Genomic DNA, 18,781 nt, shown 5'->3' on the forward strand with positions numbered 1-18,781 from the left:
CCAAACGTCGTGCAACGCCGACAAGAATTTCTCGGCCCGAAACAGCGAGGTCTCCTGCTTGCCTCTCTCCTCCTCGTCTTCGGCGGCGGCGATGCTCTCCGGCGACGTCCCCCCGAACCAGACCATTTATCTCAGGAACCTCAACGAGAAGATCAAGAAAGAAGGTAAGGCTCTTCTCCCGTCTGCTTAGCGCGCCGCCGCAGCCGCTGGCCAAATCCCTCCTAAAACCCTAGACTCTCGATCCGGGTTGTTGCTTGTTTCAGCCTCGATGCTGGGTTCGTCTGGGACTCGGGTCTCCATTGTGGTTTCTCGAGAGACGAAAAGTTGGTAGGTATCTCAAATTTTGACCGTAGGAGCTCACCGAAGTCCCAGATTTTAGTTTCAGTTCATGCTTTGGCTAGAAGTTGTGCTGGGCTCGATTCATTAGGAAAAGTCGTTCTCTGTACAAGTTGTTTTCAGAGAGCTTTGAAGTGAGAACATTTTATTTTCAGAAATTCTAGCAGTTTGCAGAAGTATTGCCCCCTTTGGCCAAACATCGTTGTCACTCCAAGCGAGCACGCTCATATTTATCCAAATCTAATCTGCGCAAATTATAGTTCTATGTTGCTACATTGATTGTACTATACTCATTTTGGTCTCTTCATTCTGTAATGCGTATTGATCTTTCCTGCAGAGTTGAAGAGGTCACTCTATGCGTTGTGCTCTCAGTATGGAAGGATACTTGATGTTGTGGCCTTAAAAACTCCTAAATTGAGGGGGCAAGCATGGGTAGCATTCAGCGAAATTACAGCTGCTACCAATGCTTTCCGGGGCCTGCAGGACTTCGATTTTTACGGCAAAAGAATGGTGAGTCATCTTCACTTTAGCTGATGATTTTCAACTGTTTTCGTTCTTTTATTCTCCTTTTTGCCTTGTGTTTATAGGTAACATGGTGGATATGTTTTGTCTTTAACATGGAATCTATGTATTTCTGATTATTAAGTGGACTATTAAGTGCCCCCCTTATGTTTAGATTTGCATTAGCACACAATGTTCCAATTCAAAGTATCCCCCTATAACTTTTCAACAATAGTTATACACTGGCACACTTGTGGCGATTTAGGTTGCCACAAAAAGTATGGCCATATGGAGCATATGCTTCTTATATTACTAATATGCTGATCTGCCTGGCAAGTGTGAAGCATGTAGCGGTCATTTACAGTGTTTTGAGTGAAATGTTTAATTTAATGGATGCTGTGGATAGAGGATAGGCACATGTTCTTCATATGATGGTGCTAACATATACTTTTTGCTTGGGTTATACTGTGAACATACTCTTTCAAGAATCATATGTCCAGATGGTCTCTGTTAGATGCTGAAGCACATTGCCTGTGTCTAATGACTAATCTGTTACTCCTCGTTCAATCTATTCTTTGTTCACTGTCTAAGTGAAATGAGCCTTTTTCTCTTAAATAGCCATTGCAACATTAACAAGAGACCAGTCTTACCAATGCTCCTATTATGGACCATATTAAAAGTATAACTTCTTTTCCTTCCCTTGTGCAGCGAGTACAATATGCAAAAACAATGTCTGACTGTTTTGCAAAAGCAGACGGTTCTTATGCTCCTAAGGAGAAAAGGAAGAAACAAGAGGAGAAAGGTAATTCTAATTCCAATTTCAACCTTAGAGTTTTTCTCTTTTAGTCTATACTGCAAGTGCGTGGAGATTATAACTTATTTGCAGTCATAGGGGATATGTTGAGTTTGTATAAGAGTGTGGCAAAAATGGTAATAACTGATTCACCAGTGTGCATATTGGCACACATTTTTGTTTTCGAAACAAGAGCCTGTACCAACCAAACATGTAACTACCAGGGACTATGGGGTTGGGAAAAAACTATTAAGCACTATTATCTCCAAATGTTCCATTTCCAAATATGAAGTATGAAACCATCCACTTACAACCCTGAGTTATTAGAAAAGGCAAAAGAACATCCACCTCATCATGTGGCTTTCCACATAACTAGGGTCACCACCTGCTTTTTTAAACCTTGCTTCTGCTGTGGGTACTTGCTGATGGCATCATAGGAGAAGGCCATGTCCACTCACTTGCCTCAGCCGTGGCCTTGTTGTGCTGTGAGGCCGCCACAGCATCCTGTCACCTTGGTTCGTACAAGAGTAAGAAATTACCTCTTTTAGATCTTTCAAGAGTGCGAGGCATGAAATCCATGCACGGACACACGTCTTTCCCGTGACTGTAGGATCAGTTAAAAAATAGGCAAAGAAAGAGTTTCAACATATTTTTTTAGTAGACACCAGAGGGAGGTAGATGGATCTGATTCTAAGTGATGGTGAGATCCACGTGTTCCTCAATAGCGATGGGTCTTGGGGTGTCAACAGCTTTTGCTCCTTCATGACATGCCCAGAGCATGTAAGTCCTAGAGACCCTAGCTCATCTTACTTGCCTTCGTTAATTTAGACTCGTCGTGACTTCAAGAGCAGATCTCTTGTGCAGGATAATGATTTATGGATAGAAGAGGGCCCGAGGTAGAGGTAGCGATGATTGTTGGGTGCAGCTATTCGTTCACATCATTTTCTGATTTAAGACATTTCTCACTGACATGCATGCATTGTAAGCATATGTCCATCTATCAGGATACCACTGTAGTCGAAAGCACTAATGTCAGGTAATACTGTGTAGATTTAGACCTAGGGGGTTATGCATTCTTGTTACCGTCGTGCTACAAAATAGACAGTTTCCTAGTTCAGGGTTGAAAGCTTGAAATGAGATGGCTTCAGTAGTTCAAGGGGTGTAATATGCATTTTCTTCTTCTATTTACTGTTTGAAGTGTTCAAAAGTGTGTATTTAATACACTTACCTCTTATTGCCCCTTTAGCTGCTGAGAAAAAACGACGAACTGAAGATGCACAACAACCCGGCCCAAATGCTCCTGTTGCCCCAAGCAATGTAACCGTAAGTTCTTTGGTTTATAAGGCACACCTTGTTTTTCTTGTTAGTTGTTATTTAACCATGCCGTGCATTAGTCTGTGTGACAGTCAGCTTTATATGGCAAAATTTTGCCCATCACGTTCATCTATTCTTTACCCCCGCTACAGAGCCTGTCCTTATGTCAGTTTAAATTTTATTATACTAAGAATTAGAGGGACTATATGCATGCTGTCTAGACTCGAGAGCATGTTGCTCTCTTGTTTTTTTTTCTCTATTGAACTTTCAGTGACATCTGAATGATCTAATCACTTAATCCTCCATTAAGCTTCCAACTTACCTTTATTGGTTTGGTAGATTGTAAAGCTCACTTGTATGGCAACTGTATACCTGAAGTTTACATGTATGCATTCAACTATGCACAAGTATTCTGAATTATATCACTTCAACTCTGCAGTATTCTGGAGTTCTGGCCTTTGCCAGAATGTTCCTTTAATAATATTATAGCCCTATAACATGGTTCAAAAATAAATGGCCCCAGCAGTGCTGATATTTTATCTGTTCTCTCTCACTAGGCCCTGCTCCAAAAGTACCTATTCACACACTGCTGAAATTTAGATTCTTGCCACTGTTATTGTTCACACTCAGCTATTCTGGCCTTCTGCCTCCATATTTTTAGTTTTCAAAGTGTAACAATACTCTCATATACCTCCATTGAATATGACAGTCTTTCTTCGGTAAAAAATAATAATGATATTCTTATCAATTACCATCTGGAGCTCGGCAATGCAGCAGCACCTTTTCGTAGGTTGTTCCGTTCCGTCCAGCACTGTAAAAAAGACTTGTTAAAAGAATCTTGGGAAGTTTACTCATTATATGTTTACATACTCAAACGTTATATCAGCAGTTATAACTGCGCTGGTTGGTCTACATAAGTCTAGGCCTGGGCATTTGGTCTATTCGGAGTTTGGGTATTGCATTTGCAGGTTCCTAAAGACTAAAAATGAGAACCGACATCCTGAAGAAAAAACAAGAAGTGAACCCAATTAGACCATTTAACAGTTTGGTCTATTCGGTCTCCTGAATAAAGCGAAAATATGGAGACACGTGTTGCCCCTTGGAATTTTTTACATGAATAGTAAATCAAACATAACAAACCAATGAAGTTATCAGCAAACACTGTAGCAACATTTCGTAATAAGTTCACAATCAGTCAGTCACAACTAGTTGAGAATGCATGCAACAACACATAATATTGAATTAAGCTCAATGGTTCATGGGCTTGAGGATTTTCAGAAATTTCGGTCTATATGGTATATTCGTCTTTTTGTCAAACCCGAAACCCAATGAGCAAATAGACCCACAATTCGGTCTATATGGGTTTGGTTCGGTTTTCGGGTTTGAAGTGCCCACAGCAACAGAAGTCATGGATGATGGATACAAACTTGGAACGTAGTCTTATGATACCTTCTGTTCACTGTATTTAATTTATGTTTATTTATGTATATTGGCTAAATAATGTTCCAAGAACTCTGCTTTACCAATCACCCAAAAGACAATAAACTTTCCCAGTCATGACAAGTTCATATCATCCTTCCATGACGTGGGTTAAACTGGGGAGTAGTTAGTAAGATATCTTATCTTGCTATTGCCTAACTAATCTGTCCTGAATGCAATGTCACCTTCTAGTGTACTTACTAGTTTTAGATTATAATTTAGAGTGCACGGAATTTGATATGCTCAACTACTATGCAACTTTGAATCTGTTTTTCAAGTAATATAGTTCCTCTGTTTACTCCTGGGCAGGGTTATCAAGCTTCTCGTTTTGGCAAGGCTCCACAAGAGCCACCTGCTCCACCGAACAAAATCCTTTTCATCCAGAACTTGCCAGACCAGACCACAAGCATGATGCTCCAGCTCCTGTTCCGGCAGTACCCTGGTTTCTGGGAAGTCCGGATGATCGAAGCCAAGCCAGGCATTGCCTTTGTGGAGTTCGAGGACGAGAGCCAGTCCATGGTTGCAATGCAAGCCCTACAGGGTTTCAAGATCAGCCCAGAGAACCCAATGGCTATATCATACGCGAAAAAGTGAACTATCCATGGGATTCCCAAACCGGCCAAAAACAATGTAACCACAAGATTTTCGGCCCTAAGCTTTCAAGCTCCTGTATTAGCTTTCTAACCCTGTGTTTGTGGGAAGTAACTTGCTTATTTAAGAAGTCAAAGTTTTTGCTACTTTAAATCAGGTTTGGCCCTTGGTCTTTATGCGAACCCTGCCTTTTGTTCTTGTCAGACTCTATGGAGGCTGCATTATCTTTTGATAGTAGAAGAGATGGTGGTATCCCTAGCTTGAAAGCCAAGAGAAAATCATCAGGTCTATATTCCCACCCCCTCTAATCCTTTGGTCAGGGGCGAATGAGGTGTATATGCTATATCATATTGCCAGACACCCGAAGTGTCACCTCAGTAGTTGCCGGCATGATGCCTGATTGTTGAACACGTATTTTAGTGGTGGGATGGTAGGTTTCGTGGTCTATTTTTCTGTTTGTTATAATAATAACTAAAATGAAAGGTGTGCAGCCTTGTACTACTACTATTTGGCAATTATGGGATTGTTGTTGCATTCGTGGCCCTCAAATTTGGTGCGTATCTTCTCCTCCCAATGAGTGACTTTGAAGTCCAAGAACGTATGTGTGCATGCTTGCCGCTCTCTGCTATTTTTCTAGTGGAGGTGGTCGGCTGGGAAAGGCAGGCAAGCCTGCTGTTGCTGCTAGTTCTGTTGCTCAAAAAATTGTACTCCGTATTATCTCTTCGTTGTGTTTGCTCGTGCAACCTATGCTGGTCCCGCTCTTTTCTAGTTGGTGCTGCTGGGCTACTGATGATAGGCTGTAGGGTTGGGGAGTTTGTAGGGCGTTGTATTGTCGTTGGGCACCGGTTTGCTGTGCCAAATTCGCAACGGAATCTTGTATCGTACTGCCTTGTGAACAGTGTTTTTGTCGTGGAACGACGGTCACGGGAAATGTAAAAGGCATTTTCGACCCACTAGTCGTGTCACCGTAGCTGGGCTGGATGTTTCGGAACCAGATGGCTTCATTCTCGCAGTAATTCCTGACCTTGTCACACGCTTAGTGTAATGAAAATTTAAAGAACCGTTCGAATTTGGTGGTACTCTATCTCACCCGAACCGGGCCATTCAGAAACCACAACTGGAATCAATCACACGATCCACGAATTTAAGCGTTCTTGAAAAAGAAAAATAACTATTCTAGGTTCGTTGGCGACGCACGGCAATAACGGGGCAGAATCACAAGTTTCGCCGTGGGAGTACCAAGCAAATTAACACGCATTGCTCATTAAAATTTTCACATGCACTCCGCCGGAGCTCGAGGGCCCCCCTCTTGCACTAGAAGAGAGAGAATAATTACTGGAGTATTAAGTCCTCTTTAATTAATTAAGTAATTGCCCCTTCTCCCTCCCCTCCCCTCCCTCTCTTTCTCTCTCTGCTTATGTGTTGTTGTGTTGTGCGCGGAAGACAAACCACCCGGAAGCAGTACGAGAAAGACGCCGAGCGAAGGAACAAAAAGGCCTTCCCGAGCCAGGAGCAACCGCCGCACCAAGCTCTCCCGAGACTTGATTAGAAGGACAAATCCACAATCCAAATCCCAAGAGTAAAAAAGCCAGGATCTTCATTGAGCTCTGCCGCGTTCCTGCCAGACCTGAGCCACCGGAAACTGGGAGCTGCACAGCGCGCCGGCGCGCGCGCCATCAGACAGAAAAGCTGCCGCTGCAGCAGGAGCAGAGGAGGAACCTCTGTCGAGGGCAATGCCTCTGTCGAGGCACACGGTCGCCAACGAGTACTCCCTCGGGGGCCGCGACCTCTACAAGCGGGCGGACCAGCACGACCCCGAGGCCGTCCTCGATGGCGTCGCCATGGCCGGCCTCGTCGGCGTCCTCCGCCAGCTCGGCGACCTCGCAGAGTACGTCCGTCCATCCCTCCCTCCATCCATCTTTGCCTTTCCTTAATTGTCTGACATGCCGCTTCTCAAGCCTTCGCATTTCTTAGTTTTTCTTTTCTTCTCCTGGATGGATTGGACTGCTGGAAATGTTTCGGAGTTGTTGCTTTCATGGTTTTGGGGTTAGTAGTGCTGGATGTTGATAGCAGACTAGCAGTAGATCACCTAATGCCTTTGGTTATGAACAAATTCGGAGGTTTTAGGACAAGGGTAGGTGATTGATGTACGTATTAACATCCCCTTTGACTTCATGGTGGTTAGCTCTTGTTGAAGGTCTTGTCCTAGCTCAGCAACAGAGGACAATTTCTCTGTTTCTGATTGTGATCAAGCACTTTCTTGTCATCATATAATTAATTAACTTCTGTTTTTTTTTAATCTTCTCTTGGCATTTTCCTGTAATAGAAAAAAAACTTTTCCCATTACATGGAGCCTGAAGGTTGAAGCAAAAGACAGGCTTGTTACATTAATTTCCCCCGTTTATTTGTGTTATTGAAATCGATGACCATTGTCATTTCTGTTATCCATCACCTTCAGATAGGAGTATTCTTCTCTTTTTTTGCTTTCTGCTGTGGGGGTCCCGTACGGCATAAGCTATAATAACAATTATTCTGGCCTCAAAAGTTTCAGATGTTCTTGAATTGCACTTAAGCCATGTTAGGACATACTGGTTCAATCTTCAATGTTCCTATTCTTAGGTTCCTTTTGGTTGCCAGTGGCATTTAAGAAGCACTTCTTTCTTTTGAAAGAAAATTTTGTAAGCACTTGCGGTTTTGGATTGTAACCGGTGAAAATTCCCTCAACTAGAATAATTTCACAGCATAACTAACTGTAAAAAATTGACAGATTCGCCGTCGCAAATTTATAACTTGACGTCCGTGTACTTGTAGGTTTGCTGCACAGGTCTTCCACGGGCTGTATGATGAGGCGATGACCACGTCGGCTCGAGGGCACGGGCTGGTGCTCCGGGTGCAGCAGCTGGAGGCAGAGCTGCCACTCCTGGAGAAAGACTCCTGTCAGAGAGATTACCTGTACGTTGCTTCCGACAGGGGTAGGTTCAGCACAGAGTCGATATGCTATTGGTCGATTCTCTTTTATATGCTGTATTTGGCTGATCATCTCTTCCTCTTCCCTTCACAGGAGTTGATTGGCATGCTAATCTGAGGGTGGACCATGGGCTTGTGACGAGAGGCGACACGCCTCGCTTCATCATGGATTCCATCAAGCGGTGTCATGGGCCTCCCAGATTGTTCATGCTTGACAAGTATGATATCGGTGGCGCGGGGACGTGCATGAAGAGATACTCGGACCCGGCCTTCTTCAAGACGGATTCTGCCTGTTCAAGAATGCTGCAGGAAGGAATCAGAAGGGAAAGAAGACCTCTTAGAGCCATGGTAATCAGACGTACTCCTCTACCTCTACTGCTGTTACTGCACCAAGTTCAGGCACTTGGACATGTGCGCATTATTATCCTTCTAATTTTTAGGAATGTTGACACATCTTAGTGCCAATCAGATAACCTCCAGACTGGGAGCTTCTTCTCCTAATTGCTTACATTTCTTTCTTCTCTCCAATTGTGAATTCTGATCCAATCCGCTTCTCTAGAGGATGACTCTATTTGACTGAAATTATTGTAGATGGAATATTGAGAACATTTAATTCCTTCTGCAGGAGATCAGGCCGAACCTGCAGAATTCTGAGATTTTCAGACCTCCTAACGCACCCAACAGTGACTCCAAGTACACACCCCCTTACATCCTCAAGTGTTGATTAGTTATTTCGCTGTTAATTTCTTCTGAAGCAAAGTCAATATGTTCCTCAACAGATCGGAGACTGATTTATCCGTTGAAGCTTTGGATGAAGCCCCAACAAGGCGCCAACGACTGAAGAACAGGCAGCTAAACGGCTCTGTGTTCCAAAGCTTCAGACCGCAGATGCAGGATCTTTATGAAAAGGCTTCTTCACCACAGGAGAAAACTTTCTCCATGGATCAATCAGAGGCGCAGATATCTTTCACCGATTCACCAGATACAAACGCTGAAGAGAGGGACATAATGGTGGACACTTCCAGCAGCATGGACAGAGGCAAGAAAGGCCACCACACCTTGGTGCACAAGAACAGGTCCATGTGTGAAGAAGCCTTGTCCCGTTCTTCAGATGCCCGGTCAGCAGGAAGCAGCAGCAAGGGGTACAACTCTGAAATTGACATTTTCGTGGATGCACTCACAACAATGGTGTCTGAAGTGGAGACAGACACGGAGCACAGGGACCATGGAAAACGGGCCTCTTCACCAGCACTTTCAGGCAAGGCGTGCTCCGATGCTCACGGTGCCGTGCTGTCCAACTCTAGTAGCTTCAGTAAGGAGGAGGACTCGCCGACGTCTTGCTCTTCAGATGTTACCTCAGCAAACGGTGGTAACCCTGAAGATGAAGACACTGTCCATGTACCGCAGGCCAAACCTGTTATGGGTGAACATGAGAGGACTAGCTCATTGGAGGAATTGTTTGAGCAAGAGAAGCCTGTTTCTTGCGAGCATGAGAGAACTTCTTCCTTGGAGGAATTGCTCACCAGCGATGTCCTTGTTTCAGAGCCTGACATGAAGGAACTAGCTACTGAATCAAATACTAACGGCCTTGTCAGTAATGCTACATCTGATAGTGCAGTTGACCCTACTAAAAAGGCCAAGGAGAATAATATTTTGACCATTTCCTTCAAGAAGACAGCTAGCAAGAGGTTGAAGTGTGTCGAAAGCATGGAGATTTTTGCTTCAAAAGTTGGCATTTTGCCCAGGAAACTCTCCAAGAAGCATGATCCGTTCTCCGATTCCCTCCGGAACATGGCGAAGGAGCTGCTTGAGCTAAAGTGTGATGGCACTCAAGATACCGACTTGCATGACTTTGAAGCAAATGGTGAGGAATTCGATGTTAAATGTCCAGAAATGTCTCACCATCCTGTTGAAATAGAGGAAAGTGTCAGGCAAAGCATTTCTTCTGAGTCCCCACAAAATCATGTTAGTCCAAGGGAATGCCAGTCAGAAGTAAACAAAGAGTCTGACCATGATGTTCCACCTACTGACAGTCCACAAGATTCAGTCTTTGATGAAAATGGTTTCCAGCATACCAGTATCTACTTGACAGACATCACATCACCGAGTCCTCAAGAAGAAGGATGTGCAGGTGCTACATCTGATGAGCATTTGTCTGCTGGCATGCTCAATCTCGCATTGGAGCTTATGCAAGAGAATATTGAGGATATACGTACCGAAGATGTTTCTGAAAATGCATCAGATGTGGGTGAAGAGTTGAAAGAAGTCTGCATTTGTGAAGAGCAGGTAAATGTGGAAGACACCAATGAATGTGCTGAATCCGATGAATATAAATCGGAGGATGATGAAATCACAGAGTACATAGAAGATCACGTGGTTCCAGATGGTGTGATCTCCTCGCCGACTTCATCCAAGCTATCTGATGATCTTTCCCAAGCAACTCCATTCGGTCTCACAGATGCAGATGGCGCGATGGCAAGTGAAGGTGCAAACAACTACATCCCTGAAATGGAGCATACCACATTGCTGGAAACTATCACAGAAACTGAAGTACCTAAACTTGTACCCGAGTCAGTAATCAGCAGTGAGGCTTCCGTGCCAGATGATGAACAGTGCTATTTACATCCAGAAACAACTTTTGCACAGGATACTGTTCTCAGAAGCTGTGAAGTTACAGGCCCAAATGATCAACTGCAGCAGTGCATCTCATCCATGATGGCCGAGACTCCAGATCCAACTGTACATGAATTACATCAGGAACAACCTAATCCATTCATCAGCAGCACTGAAATTTTTGCAGATCAAATGGCTCCTGACGCCAGATATGTGCCGCTACCGAACATCTCAAGTTTTGATTGGATGCTTAATGGGGCAATGCAGCAGTCTTTAAATGTGCTTCCTGCTCCATCAACTAATGGATTTCTACATGAAATTCCTTCTTCTGAAGATACTGAAGATGCACCGCCACTTCCACCTCTTCCGCCAATGCAGTGGCGAGCGACCAAGCTCCAGACAGGATCCACAGCTTTATTTGCAAAGATTGGGAAACCACCGAGGCCAAAGCCTGCAGTGAAACAAAATGAGAATGAGAGGAACTCTTCATTTGATGAAATGAATCAAGAGGATCAAAACCTTCAGGAAACAATCCTGCAGAACGGCTTTACTTTGCTGCAGAAGGAAATGACACCGACAACAGTTTCTGAAGAGGTTCAGACAAATCCATTACTTGACAGGGATTCTCAAGAAAATCATCTCCAAGAAAAATACAAAGATTATGATGTGCAGGCTCCCAATCTATTTTCCGAATCAGAAGTCAAGAGCACGGCATGCCTTGTTTCAGTAGAAGGAGTTAATCTGCACACTTTACCCGAGCTTATAAGAATTCCGGAGGAGGCTTGGTCTGAGCTTGTAGATATAGAACCAATTCTGCAACCGGAGGAAAAGCGAAAGGAAGAGCTCAGAAACAGATATTGTGATTTCAGTGACATGCATACTGCTGGTTTGCCAATCGAAAAGACTAATCTGGAGTATGAAATATCTGATCAAAAGGTGAAGGAATCTGATCACAAGGAGAAAGAATTGCCAGCTGCAGATAGAAACACAATTGCAGATTCAGAAGAAAACAAACCAGAGGGGCTTCCTTGTCAGGATGATACGCAAAATCCTGATTTCTCGGTGCAACGGGAAGATGGAGAGCATGGTAGTTCCGTTGACAAGGCTAGGGAGTTCTCTATAGCATTAGAAGAGGAACTAGCAAAGTTACCTCCTCATCCAGAGCCGGAACCACCTAGATGTCCTCTGCTTCAAGTTACTTCTCATGATAGAAGCATGGTAAACTACTTCCCCGTTCTGCCTTTTCTTTTTGAAACTAATATAAGGTCTTACCTGATCATATTAACATCTTTTTTTCCGTTTCATGTTTTTAGCTAAGAAAGGCTCCAACTTTGGTTCAGCCTTCAAGTAAGCTTTCAGATGAGAAGAACACAGTGCTAGAACAGATAAAGAACAAGGTAAGCCTCCACGGCAGTACCTTAGCAGCATCGTCATTCAGCTAGACTGTACCCTGAATAGAATCATGCCTTCTTTTCAGTCTTTCAACTTGAAGCCAGTCATCGTGAAGAGACCAAACGTGATAGGTGGTCCGAGAACGAACTTACAAGTGGTGGCTATCTTGGAGAGGGCCAACTTAATTCGCCAGGTTAGCCTTGTTGTCAAGCCATCATGATCTCACTGCAAAATTCAGCTCATCATAACTTTGTTGGGGGTACGACGTGACATGTTCTTTTCTTGTGAAAACAGGCTGTTGCCGATGACGATGACGAGGATAGCTGGAGTGAGTAGTTGATTCCTCAGAGTAATTTTGGCGCCTATGTTTTATGCAACGATCCATGTCTTGTGCTCATGTTCTTGCATGAAGAGAATGATGGAACATATCGGCAGTTTTTCTTCATGTCGAGAACACCATGCCAAGACAATTGATCTGTCCCAGTGAAGGTCTTCCTTTCCCCCTTGTATATGAGAAGCAGAGACTGTATTCCACCTCCTTTGTTGTGCCTCCTGAAGTTTGATGCTTGACGGGGAGTGTATGTGTACGGCGTTGTGGTACTAGTGTGCATTTTTGTAACCTGAGTGTATATAGAAAGAAGATAAATGCTGTCGATTTTTTCCCTGGTCAAAACTGACTTGAGTGTTTGGAAGCATCAGTTAAGAAATCTGTAGGATTATGCAAAGAAAAGTATAGATTTCGTATGGAGGGAAATCCAGCACGGCCATTTTTGTGAAGTTGCCTGAGCCTGCTGCGCTGCCCCAATTCCTTAGGAACAAAGTTTGCACACTGTTTCGCAATGATACAATAATCCCTAATTTCTAATTATTATTATTTTGCGAATAATAATTAGTTTGCCCCAAGTCCGTACTGCCTTCCTGGGGCGTCCACGGACCTCGCTTGTACGCCGCTGACTTTGCCTGCACACCACGGCCCTCGGTGCGCGCAACTCGCCGTGGCGCCCACAAACCTCGCCGGCGTCCTGCACTTCGTGTTGACAGGCCCGGCCGTTGTTGCCGCCTACGGGTCGCCCAAGGCTACCTGGCCCTATAGGCTATAGCCTTCCTTCCAGGCCCATACGAGGAAGAGAAAACGATGTGATCCCTTGCATTTATTATTTCTAGCAAAAACAATGTGATCCCTTGCATTTATCGACTGCTCCGTCCGGCTCGGGCTCGGCGTTCCAGCAAGCTGAGGCTGGAGTGGGCTGGGTGGTGCTGATATGGCCCATATCATATGGGTGAGGTGATCCTAATGGGCTAGCTATATTGATTGTGGGCTTATCTTTTACTAGTATATTTCTGCTCTGGACTTTCTACTAGAACTTTGCTGGACCGGTGTTACAGCCCAGGTAGCACCGGGCCTTCTCCTCCTCGCGCCGCCGTCCTCCTGCTCCTCCTCCAGCGCTCGCTCTGCCGTCCTTCATCGCGCGGGGCGGAGCGGGTGTTTGTGGCGGAGCAGCGCACAGCGTTGCTCGCGGGAGGGGTTGTGGCGGCTCTCCCAGTTCGAGCCGAGGAGACCCAGTTCGCCGTCGACGCCCAGAACCCCAGCTCGCCGTCCCCTCCCCAGTAAGCCCTGCTCGAGCGTCCCCTCCCCAGGAATCCCTGCTCGCCGTCCCTTCCCCTCCGTCTGTAGTCCCCTGCGACCTCCTTGCCCTGAGGCCCTTGCCTATGTTTTTAGTCTAATCGATGCTGTGCTGTTCTTCGTTTCAGATCTCAGATGCTCTCTCTCTCTCTGCCTGTCAAACATTAGAGTTCACTGTCGATCGGAACACTTCAAACGTTCAGGTATTGTAAGAATCTCTCTCTGTTCGAACGAAATTAAAGCGGAAACGATGACGATGACTGGTACAATTTGTCCATGTTAACTCGTCATACATGTTCATTGAGCTAACCATCAGCCGCTCGAGCGAGATATGATAGAAATTGGGGGTTTTGTAGGGTTTTGATGCATGTACTGCTGTGTTTGCCAGCTTGTTCTCTATATGTATTGATACATGCTATGTACCCACCCTATGTATTAGTGAATTTTCATGGCAACTGTTCTGCGACAATATCATTGCTCCCCTTTGCAATTTATTGCTGTTATACGTGATGGGAACTTCGTATCACTTAACCTTATCTTACATACGGTTTAGCGAATAGATTAGTTCAACATGCGTGTGTCATTATCAGTCATAATCCTTTTTGTCGTTGCCTGAACTCCACCAATCCATCCTAACCTATCTAGAACTTGATTGCAATGTTTTTCTTACAATTATTTTTTATAAGGAAAGCTTTTCTAATATAACTTCTGTTAAAATTTGGATACCCTTTTACTGTTTCTGACTAGAGCCAGTACACCTGTAGCCCTTTGTCTTATGTTAGTAACATTTTGGTTTCCAAGTGTTCTTTTGGTCCATTGAAATCATATTCACACAAAATTTAGTTATTTGGCTGTATCAGTTGCTGTGTACTTGAATGACTAAAACTTCCACCCAAGCAAGACAATGAAGCAAACCTTGAGAGTTGAAGGCGTCATTTATTTAGCTCCATGCAGTAGTTGTAGCTGAAGAGAACTGCTTGGTGGATTTTAGTATACTTGTGGCTTCATTGCCTGTTTTATGTAGTTTAATGGGCCCAATTGATTCTGCTTCCTAGATTATGTTGAATTACACTGATTTCTTACTACTTACATTGGTTGCAGTAGCAAAGCGAACCAAGGATGCAATACCCCTGCACTGCAAAGTGATGTAGCTACATCTTCTTAACATGCTATTTTTATTTCGTCTCCAACTTCAGTTTGCTTAATTTCACTGTAGAACTTTGTTAAACTGAGCTTTATTCTCTTAACTATAACTATTGACACACATATCTTTGTTCCATTTATTTGCCGTTACGAAACATTGAATTAATTTGATGTATTAGACATATCCTTGCTCTGCTTCTTTTTTTCTATTCACCACTCGCTATCTTAGAATGTCCATTGGCATATATTTGTGCTTTTCAGCTTAAAGTCTGTGTTTTGGTTGTTCACTCTCATACCCTTATTGTACATCACTGAACATCCACAACTATCTCTCTGAGTGGATGTTCTCATATTAATGGATGATTGAGATCTGTTCTATTATATTGCAGAAGTAGTGTGAAAAGCTGTGACCATTCAAGGTTAAACTTCTGTGGTCTAAGGTATGTTTTTGCATGTACGTTCTCTCACTGCGATGCATTCTTCTCTGTAGCTGCCCAATCAATTATTGATCCATTGCTCCTCTTTTTACTTTCTAGTTTTCATTTTTTTTTTGTCGTTGTTCATGATTAAAATGTCCAGTCTTTATTTAATTTGGTGATAGTGTGTACCTAGAGTTTTGGCTTTTGAAAGGACGGCGTGGAAATCATGATTCCGTGTGCTAGAACCATAATTTAGTTTTGTTGCACTTCTTTAACTTGTTTCTCTTTACTCTTTAGTTTCGACAGATTCCTATTGCGTTTTATCTCTAGCTGATCCTGACTTTTTTTTTCTCTTGTTTATATTTTTATTTTCAGTTCAGTATGGGGGTTCAACTGTTTGCATGGTTCATATTTGTTTTACTGGCGTCTCATATTCAGTATGTGCATTGTCCTAGTTTTGACTCTTGCCGTGATCATTCTTCAGATCTGTCGGAGGACCCTTGGTATGTCTTTGGCTATGTTGGCATAATTTTAATTTTTTCTTTTTAGTATCCTAACATTTTTTATATTGAATGAATATTTTCAGTGGAAACAGCACAGTAACCGTCTCTACTTATTTATCACCCAACGACACGATATTGCCCTGGATATCTTTCATCCTGTCATGCTTCATATTCATAGTGCCATTGTAAGTTATGTTAATAATCTTCAATAATATAAAATAATAAAAGCTGTTATTAAATGTTATCTCTTATTTTCATCAAACTTGTCACTAAGTTGGAGTTCAGTAATCAAGATAGCAACGCTGCAGAGCCGCTTTTCTGGTGGTCTTTCTTTCTTGGATTTCTAGCATACAGTTATTGGTGCATTTATTTGTGGAAATCACATCTTCCATTTGCACTTCCTATTTTCTTGACATGCCTACTTGGGGCAGTTACATGTTTTGGTTTTCTTGTTGTTGTTATTATTGGCAGGGCTACAGTTCTGGATGGGTTAATATATAACTTGCAGTCTTAAATTTGTAATTTTTTGTATGTTATACAACATATTTAATTTTGATATATCACAGTTTTTTTTGTTTATGTGTGATATTCATATTGTAGGACCGAGACCTACGATTTGTACGTGGAGTATCACCGACCCTCTTTTTTTTTAATGTGTGGAATGATATGTGAAGACACTAAGATCATCGGATGGATAGCTGTGGCACTTGGAGTACTTCATTACTTTCGTATTGCATCCACCGTATGTGTTATAATTTAGCATATTCAAATTTACCAATTGATTTGTACTTGACTATGGTTTTTGTAATTTATTTTTTCATTTTCTGTCTTTGTTGTGTTAAACAATTCTTCTACTCTGAACTAATCACATTATTTGTTGTTTTCGTTTAGGCCTACTATGACAGCTTCAACGTTATCTTGTTTTCTTCCTCCGTGCTTGGTTGTTGTAACGGTTTCTTATGGCTGTATCATCCTCGGCTGTGTATTTCTTTCGAATACAAGGTATGGGTTAATTAATTATAGGATAGTAAAGGTAAGTAACAAGGAACTATATACTCCCTCCGATCCATACAAGGTACTAACTTTGTACTAAATCTCTGACACTTGGGATGTGTTTGGGACAAATTCAGCTCCACGGAGTTGGTTAGGGCTTGCTCATGACCAAGCTCGATAACCTTAACGAACACTGAAGCCTGCTCGGCTCGGTTCGTTTAATACTCGCGAGCGCTCGTCGGGCGCTCGTTAACAGCGAAAAAAAGTAGTCCACAATAAGTTACTAAATATGACAAAATTACAGTGAATGATGCAAGTAATACCACAATAAGTTAATAACCATAAATCATGACAGTACGTAGACAAATAGTGCATATAACATACATGCTATAGCAGGATAGCAATAGTAATAACCATTACATGAATACTTCTAAATTTCCAGTTCCTCAAATAGAAGCAGTAAATGAAAGATTCAACAAGGCCAGTTAGGCAACACTACAATTAACATGCACATGCTGACAAGTGACACACCAGACATACCCATGCACTCAAGTTCAAGTAGCAGCCAGCAGCCTGAAGCTCTCAATCCACAAACCATGGTTCGATCGATCGACAAGAGACAGACTTAACGAGCAAACAAGCATACTCGTGAGTCTCGCCGGCTCGGCTCGTTAGGCTTTTTAGTGTTAATGTGTTTCATGAGTTGCTCTACTCTGTTTGTTAGTCTAATGAACCAAGCTCTAAACCAGCTGATCACCAAATGACCAGAGCTACTCGTCGAGTACCGAGTAAAAATGTCCAGACCTAGAGTTGGTGGAACGGGTCATTCATAACTTCATTTTATTGTGGAGCAGGAGTTGTGATTAATTCAAAAATGGAGAAAGATAAGACTACAAAACATTTCCCCAGTACTCACAGCTCTAGCTCCATAAAAAAAGTAGAGCTATGAATAAGCAGGTCCACCAAATCTTTGGTATTATGGATCGGAGGGAGAAATCCATATTTGGTGGAGCTGTTTATTCATAGCTCCACTTTTTTGGCCCTTACAAGATTCATATTTCTCCTATATTATGAATGATACACTCCAAGTATTATGGATCGGAGGGAGTAGTTGATTTCTTTATACTATTTTGTATGTTTTTATTATTTAACATACTATGTACACAGAATTACGTCCCTTGATTCTTGGACAGGTAATCCGTGGCTTCAACTTCGTGGCATATTAATATGAACTCCTTAGTGATTAATGTGGTCAATTGGATTGAAACACATTAACCACTTAAGTTTTATTGAATTGGACCGATGTGGAAGAAACAATAACTATGAAGTTCTATGCATTATTGGTAAGAATCGTCTCACTTTTTGATGGGTGGACCAAATTATTGAATTTGTTGGAGCATTGGTGACATTCACATGAGAATAATCTGAACATTACCTAATGGATCTTTCGACTTATAATCGAGTGTCTAGCACTATAGCTACTTCAAGTGTCTACTATATTTTAGTTTGCTACTCATGCTCTTATTTAATAGGATGATTGAATAAGTTGGAAAAAACAATAATAACGCTTGTATTCATTACATCGTGTTTTTTTTTCCTCCTCCAGATCGGGTCTTACATCATTGGCTGTCTGCGAGGGCTGGAAGCATTCCTATGGCTGTCTCGCCTTATTGCTCCTATGTTGTCGAAGATGGAGCGTACAACTATTGCGCCGCCTCAGCCTGATAAGCCTAAATATAAGGTGCATGTGTGGTGACTGTTGGCAGTCGAGTCTGATGTAGAGATGATGCAAACTAGAGAAATTACTTGTGGTCCTCAAATAGTGTAACGTTCTAATTTCCACATTGCCGGTTGGAGAGAAAAGAAGCTTGAAAGCGGCTGTTTCATTCCCTTTCTCAGCGGGGCAGCTTTGCAATTGCCTCATCGCCGCCTAGCGCTATCAGATTCCAGAGTAGACTTGCCTCACGTGATACCAGTGAAGAGCATGACAGTGGCGAAGTTTTAGCAGTACAACAATGAATATGTAGCACCTACGTGTGATAAGCTATAATTAATATATGTGCTTCAACCTAGCAGTATTCGTTTTTGCTAACAAGATATTCCTATCAGCCAC

General features: G+C 42.7%; 3 protein-coding genes across 4 annotated transcripts; all 3 read left to right on the forward strand.

Moving 5' to 3' along the window:
• LOC100845326 (U2 small nuclear ribonucleoprotein B'') lies at positions 1 to 5,211 on the forward strand. The gene is made up of 5 exons (XM_003558070.3): positions 1 to 164; positions 674 to 846; positions 1,546 to 1,639; positions 2,877 to 2,953; positions 4,733 to 5,211. Exons 1-5 carry the CDS (start codon positions 92 to 94, stop codon positions 5,015 to 5,017), a joined length of 702 nt encoding a protein of 233 aa, XP_003558118.1. The 5' UTR covers positions 1 to 91; the 3' UTR covers positions 5,018 to 5,211.
• Positions 5,212 to 6,440: 1,229 nt separating this feature from the next.
• Positions 6,441 to 12,763, forward strand: LOC100835294 (SCAR-like protein 1). 2 transcript variants are annotated; one of them, XM_003561674.4, is made up of 8 exons: positions 6,441 to 6,902; positions 7,826 to 7,986; positions 8,076 to 8,329; positions 8,607 to 8,674; positions 8,761 to 11,812; positions 11,908 to 11,991; positions 12,072 to 12,179; positions 12,281 to 12,763. In XM_003561674.4, exons 1-8 carry the CDS (start codon positions 6,748 to 6,750, stop codon positions 12,320 to 12,322), a joined length of 3,924 nt encoding a protein of 1,307 aa, XP_003561722.1. In that variant the 5' UTR covers positions 6,441 to 6,747; the 3' UTR covers positions 12,323 to 12,763. The 2 variants fall into 2 exon arrangements, with proteins under 2 accessions (XP_003561722.1, XP_024313687.1); XM_024457919.1 differs by lacking the exon at positions 6,441 to 6,902 and adding an exon at positions 7,241 to 7,692.
• Positions 12,764 to 13,248: 485 nt separating this feature from the next.
• LOC100845625 lies at positions 13,249 to 18,578 on the forward strand. Its single transcript, XM_024458973.1, has 8 exons — positions 13,249 to 13,266; positions 13,321 to 13,594; positions 13,739 to 13,813; positions 14,712 to 14,757; positions 15,143 to 15,193; positions 16,276 to 16,417; positions 16,567 to 16,677; positions 18,275 to 18,578. Exons 1-8 carry the CDS (start codon positions 13,249 to 13,251, stop codon positions 18,422 to 18,424), a joined length of 867 nt encoding a protein of 288 aa, XP_024314741.1. The 3' UTR covers positions 18,425 to 18,578.
• Positions 18,579 to 18,781: the final 203 nt, after the last annotated feature.

This window comes from Brachypodium distachyon, chromosome 1 (genome assembly GCF_000005505.3).
Source record: "Brachypodium distachyon strain Bd21 chromosome 1, Brachypodium_distachyon_v3.0, whole genome shotgun sequence".
Lineage (NCBI taxonomy): Eukaryota > Viridiplantae > Streptophyta > Magnoliopsida > Poales > Poaceae > Brachypodium > Brachypodium distachyon.

What these genes read in the sequence shown, in the direction of transcription:
- LOC100845625 (XM_024458973.1), top strand. An exon ending in TTAAACTTCTGTGGTCTAAG is followed by an intron (nt 15,194 to 16,275) that starts GTATGTTTTTGC and finishes TTCATATTGTAG; the next exon opens with GACCGAGACCTACGATTTGT. An exon ending in ACTTTCGTATTGCATCCACC is followed by an intron (nt 16,418 to 16,566) that starts GTATGTGTTATA and finishes GTTTTCGTTTAG; the next exon opens with GCCTACTATGACAGCTTCAA.
- LOC100835294 (XM_003561674.4), top strand. Translation starts at nt 6,748, where the DNA reads ATGCCTCTGTCGAGGCACACGGTCGCCAACGAGTACTCCCTCGGGGGC. An exon ending in GCACCCAACAGTGACTCCAA is followed by an intron (nt 8,675 to 8,760) that starts GTACACACCCCC and finishes GTTCCTCAACAG; the next exon opens with ATCGGAGACTGATTTATCCG. An exon ending in GGGCCAACTTAATTCGCCAG is followed by an intron (nt 12,180 to 12,280) that starts GTTAGCCTTGTT and finishes TTGTGAAAACAG; the next exon opens with GCTGTTGCCGATGACGATGA.
- LOC100845326 (XM_003558070.3), top strand. Translation starts at nt 92, where the DNA reads ATGCTCTCCGGCGACGTCCCCCCGAACCAGACCATTTATCTCAGGAAC. An exon ending in CGAGAAGATCAAGAAAGAAG is followed by an intron (nt 165 to 673) that starts GTAAGGCTCTTC and finishes TCTTTCCTGCAG; the next exon opens with AGTTGAAGAGGTCACTCTAT. An exon ending in GAAGAAACAAGAGGAGAAAG is followed by an intron (nt 1,640 to 2,876) that starts GTAATTCTAATT and finishes TTGCCCCTTTAG; the next exon opens with CTGCTGAGAAAAAACGACGA.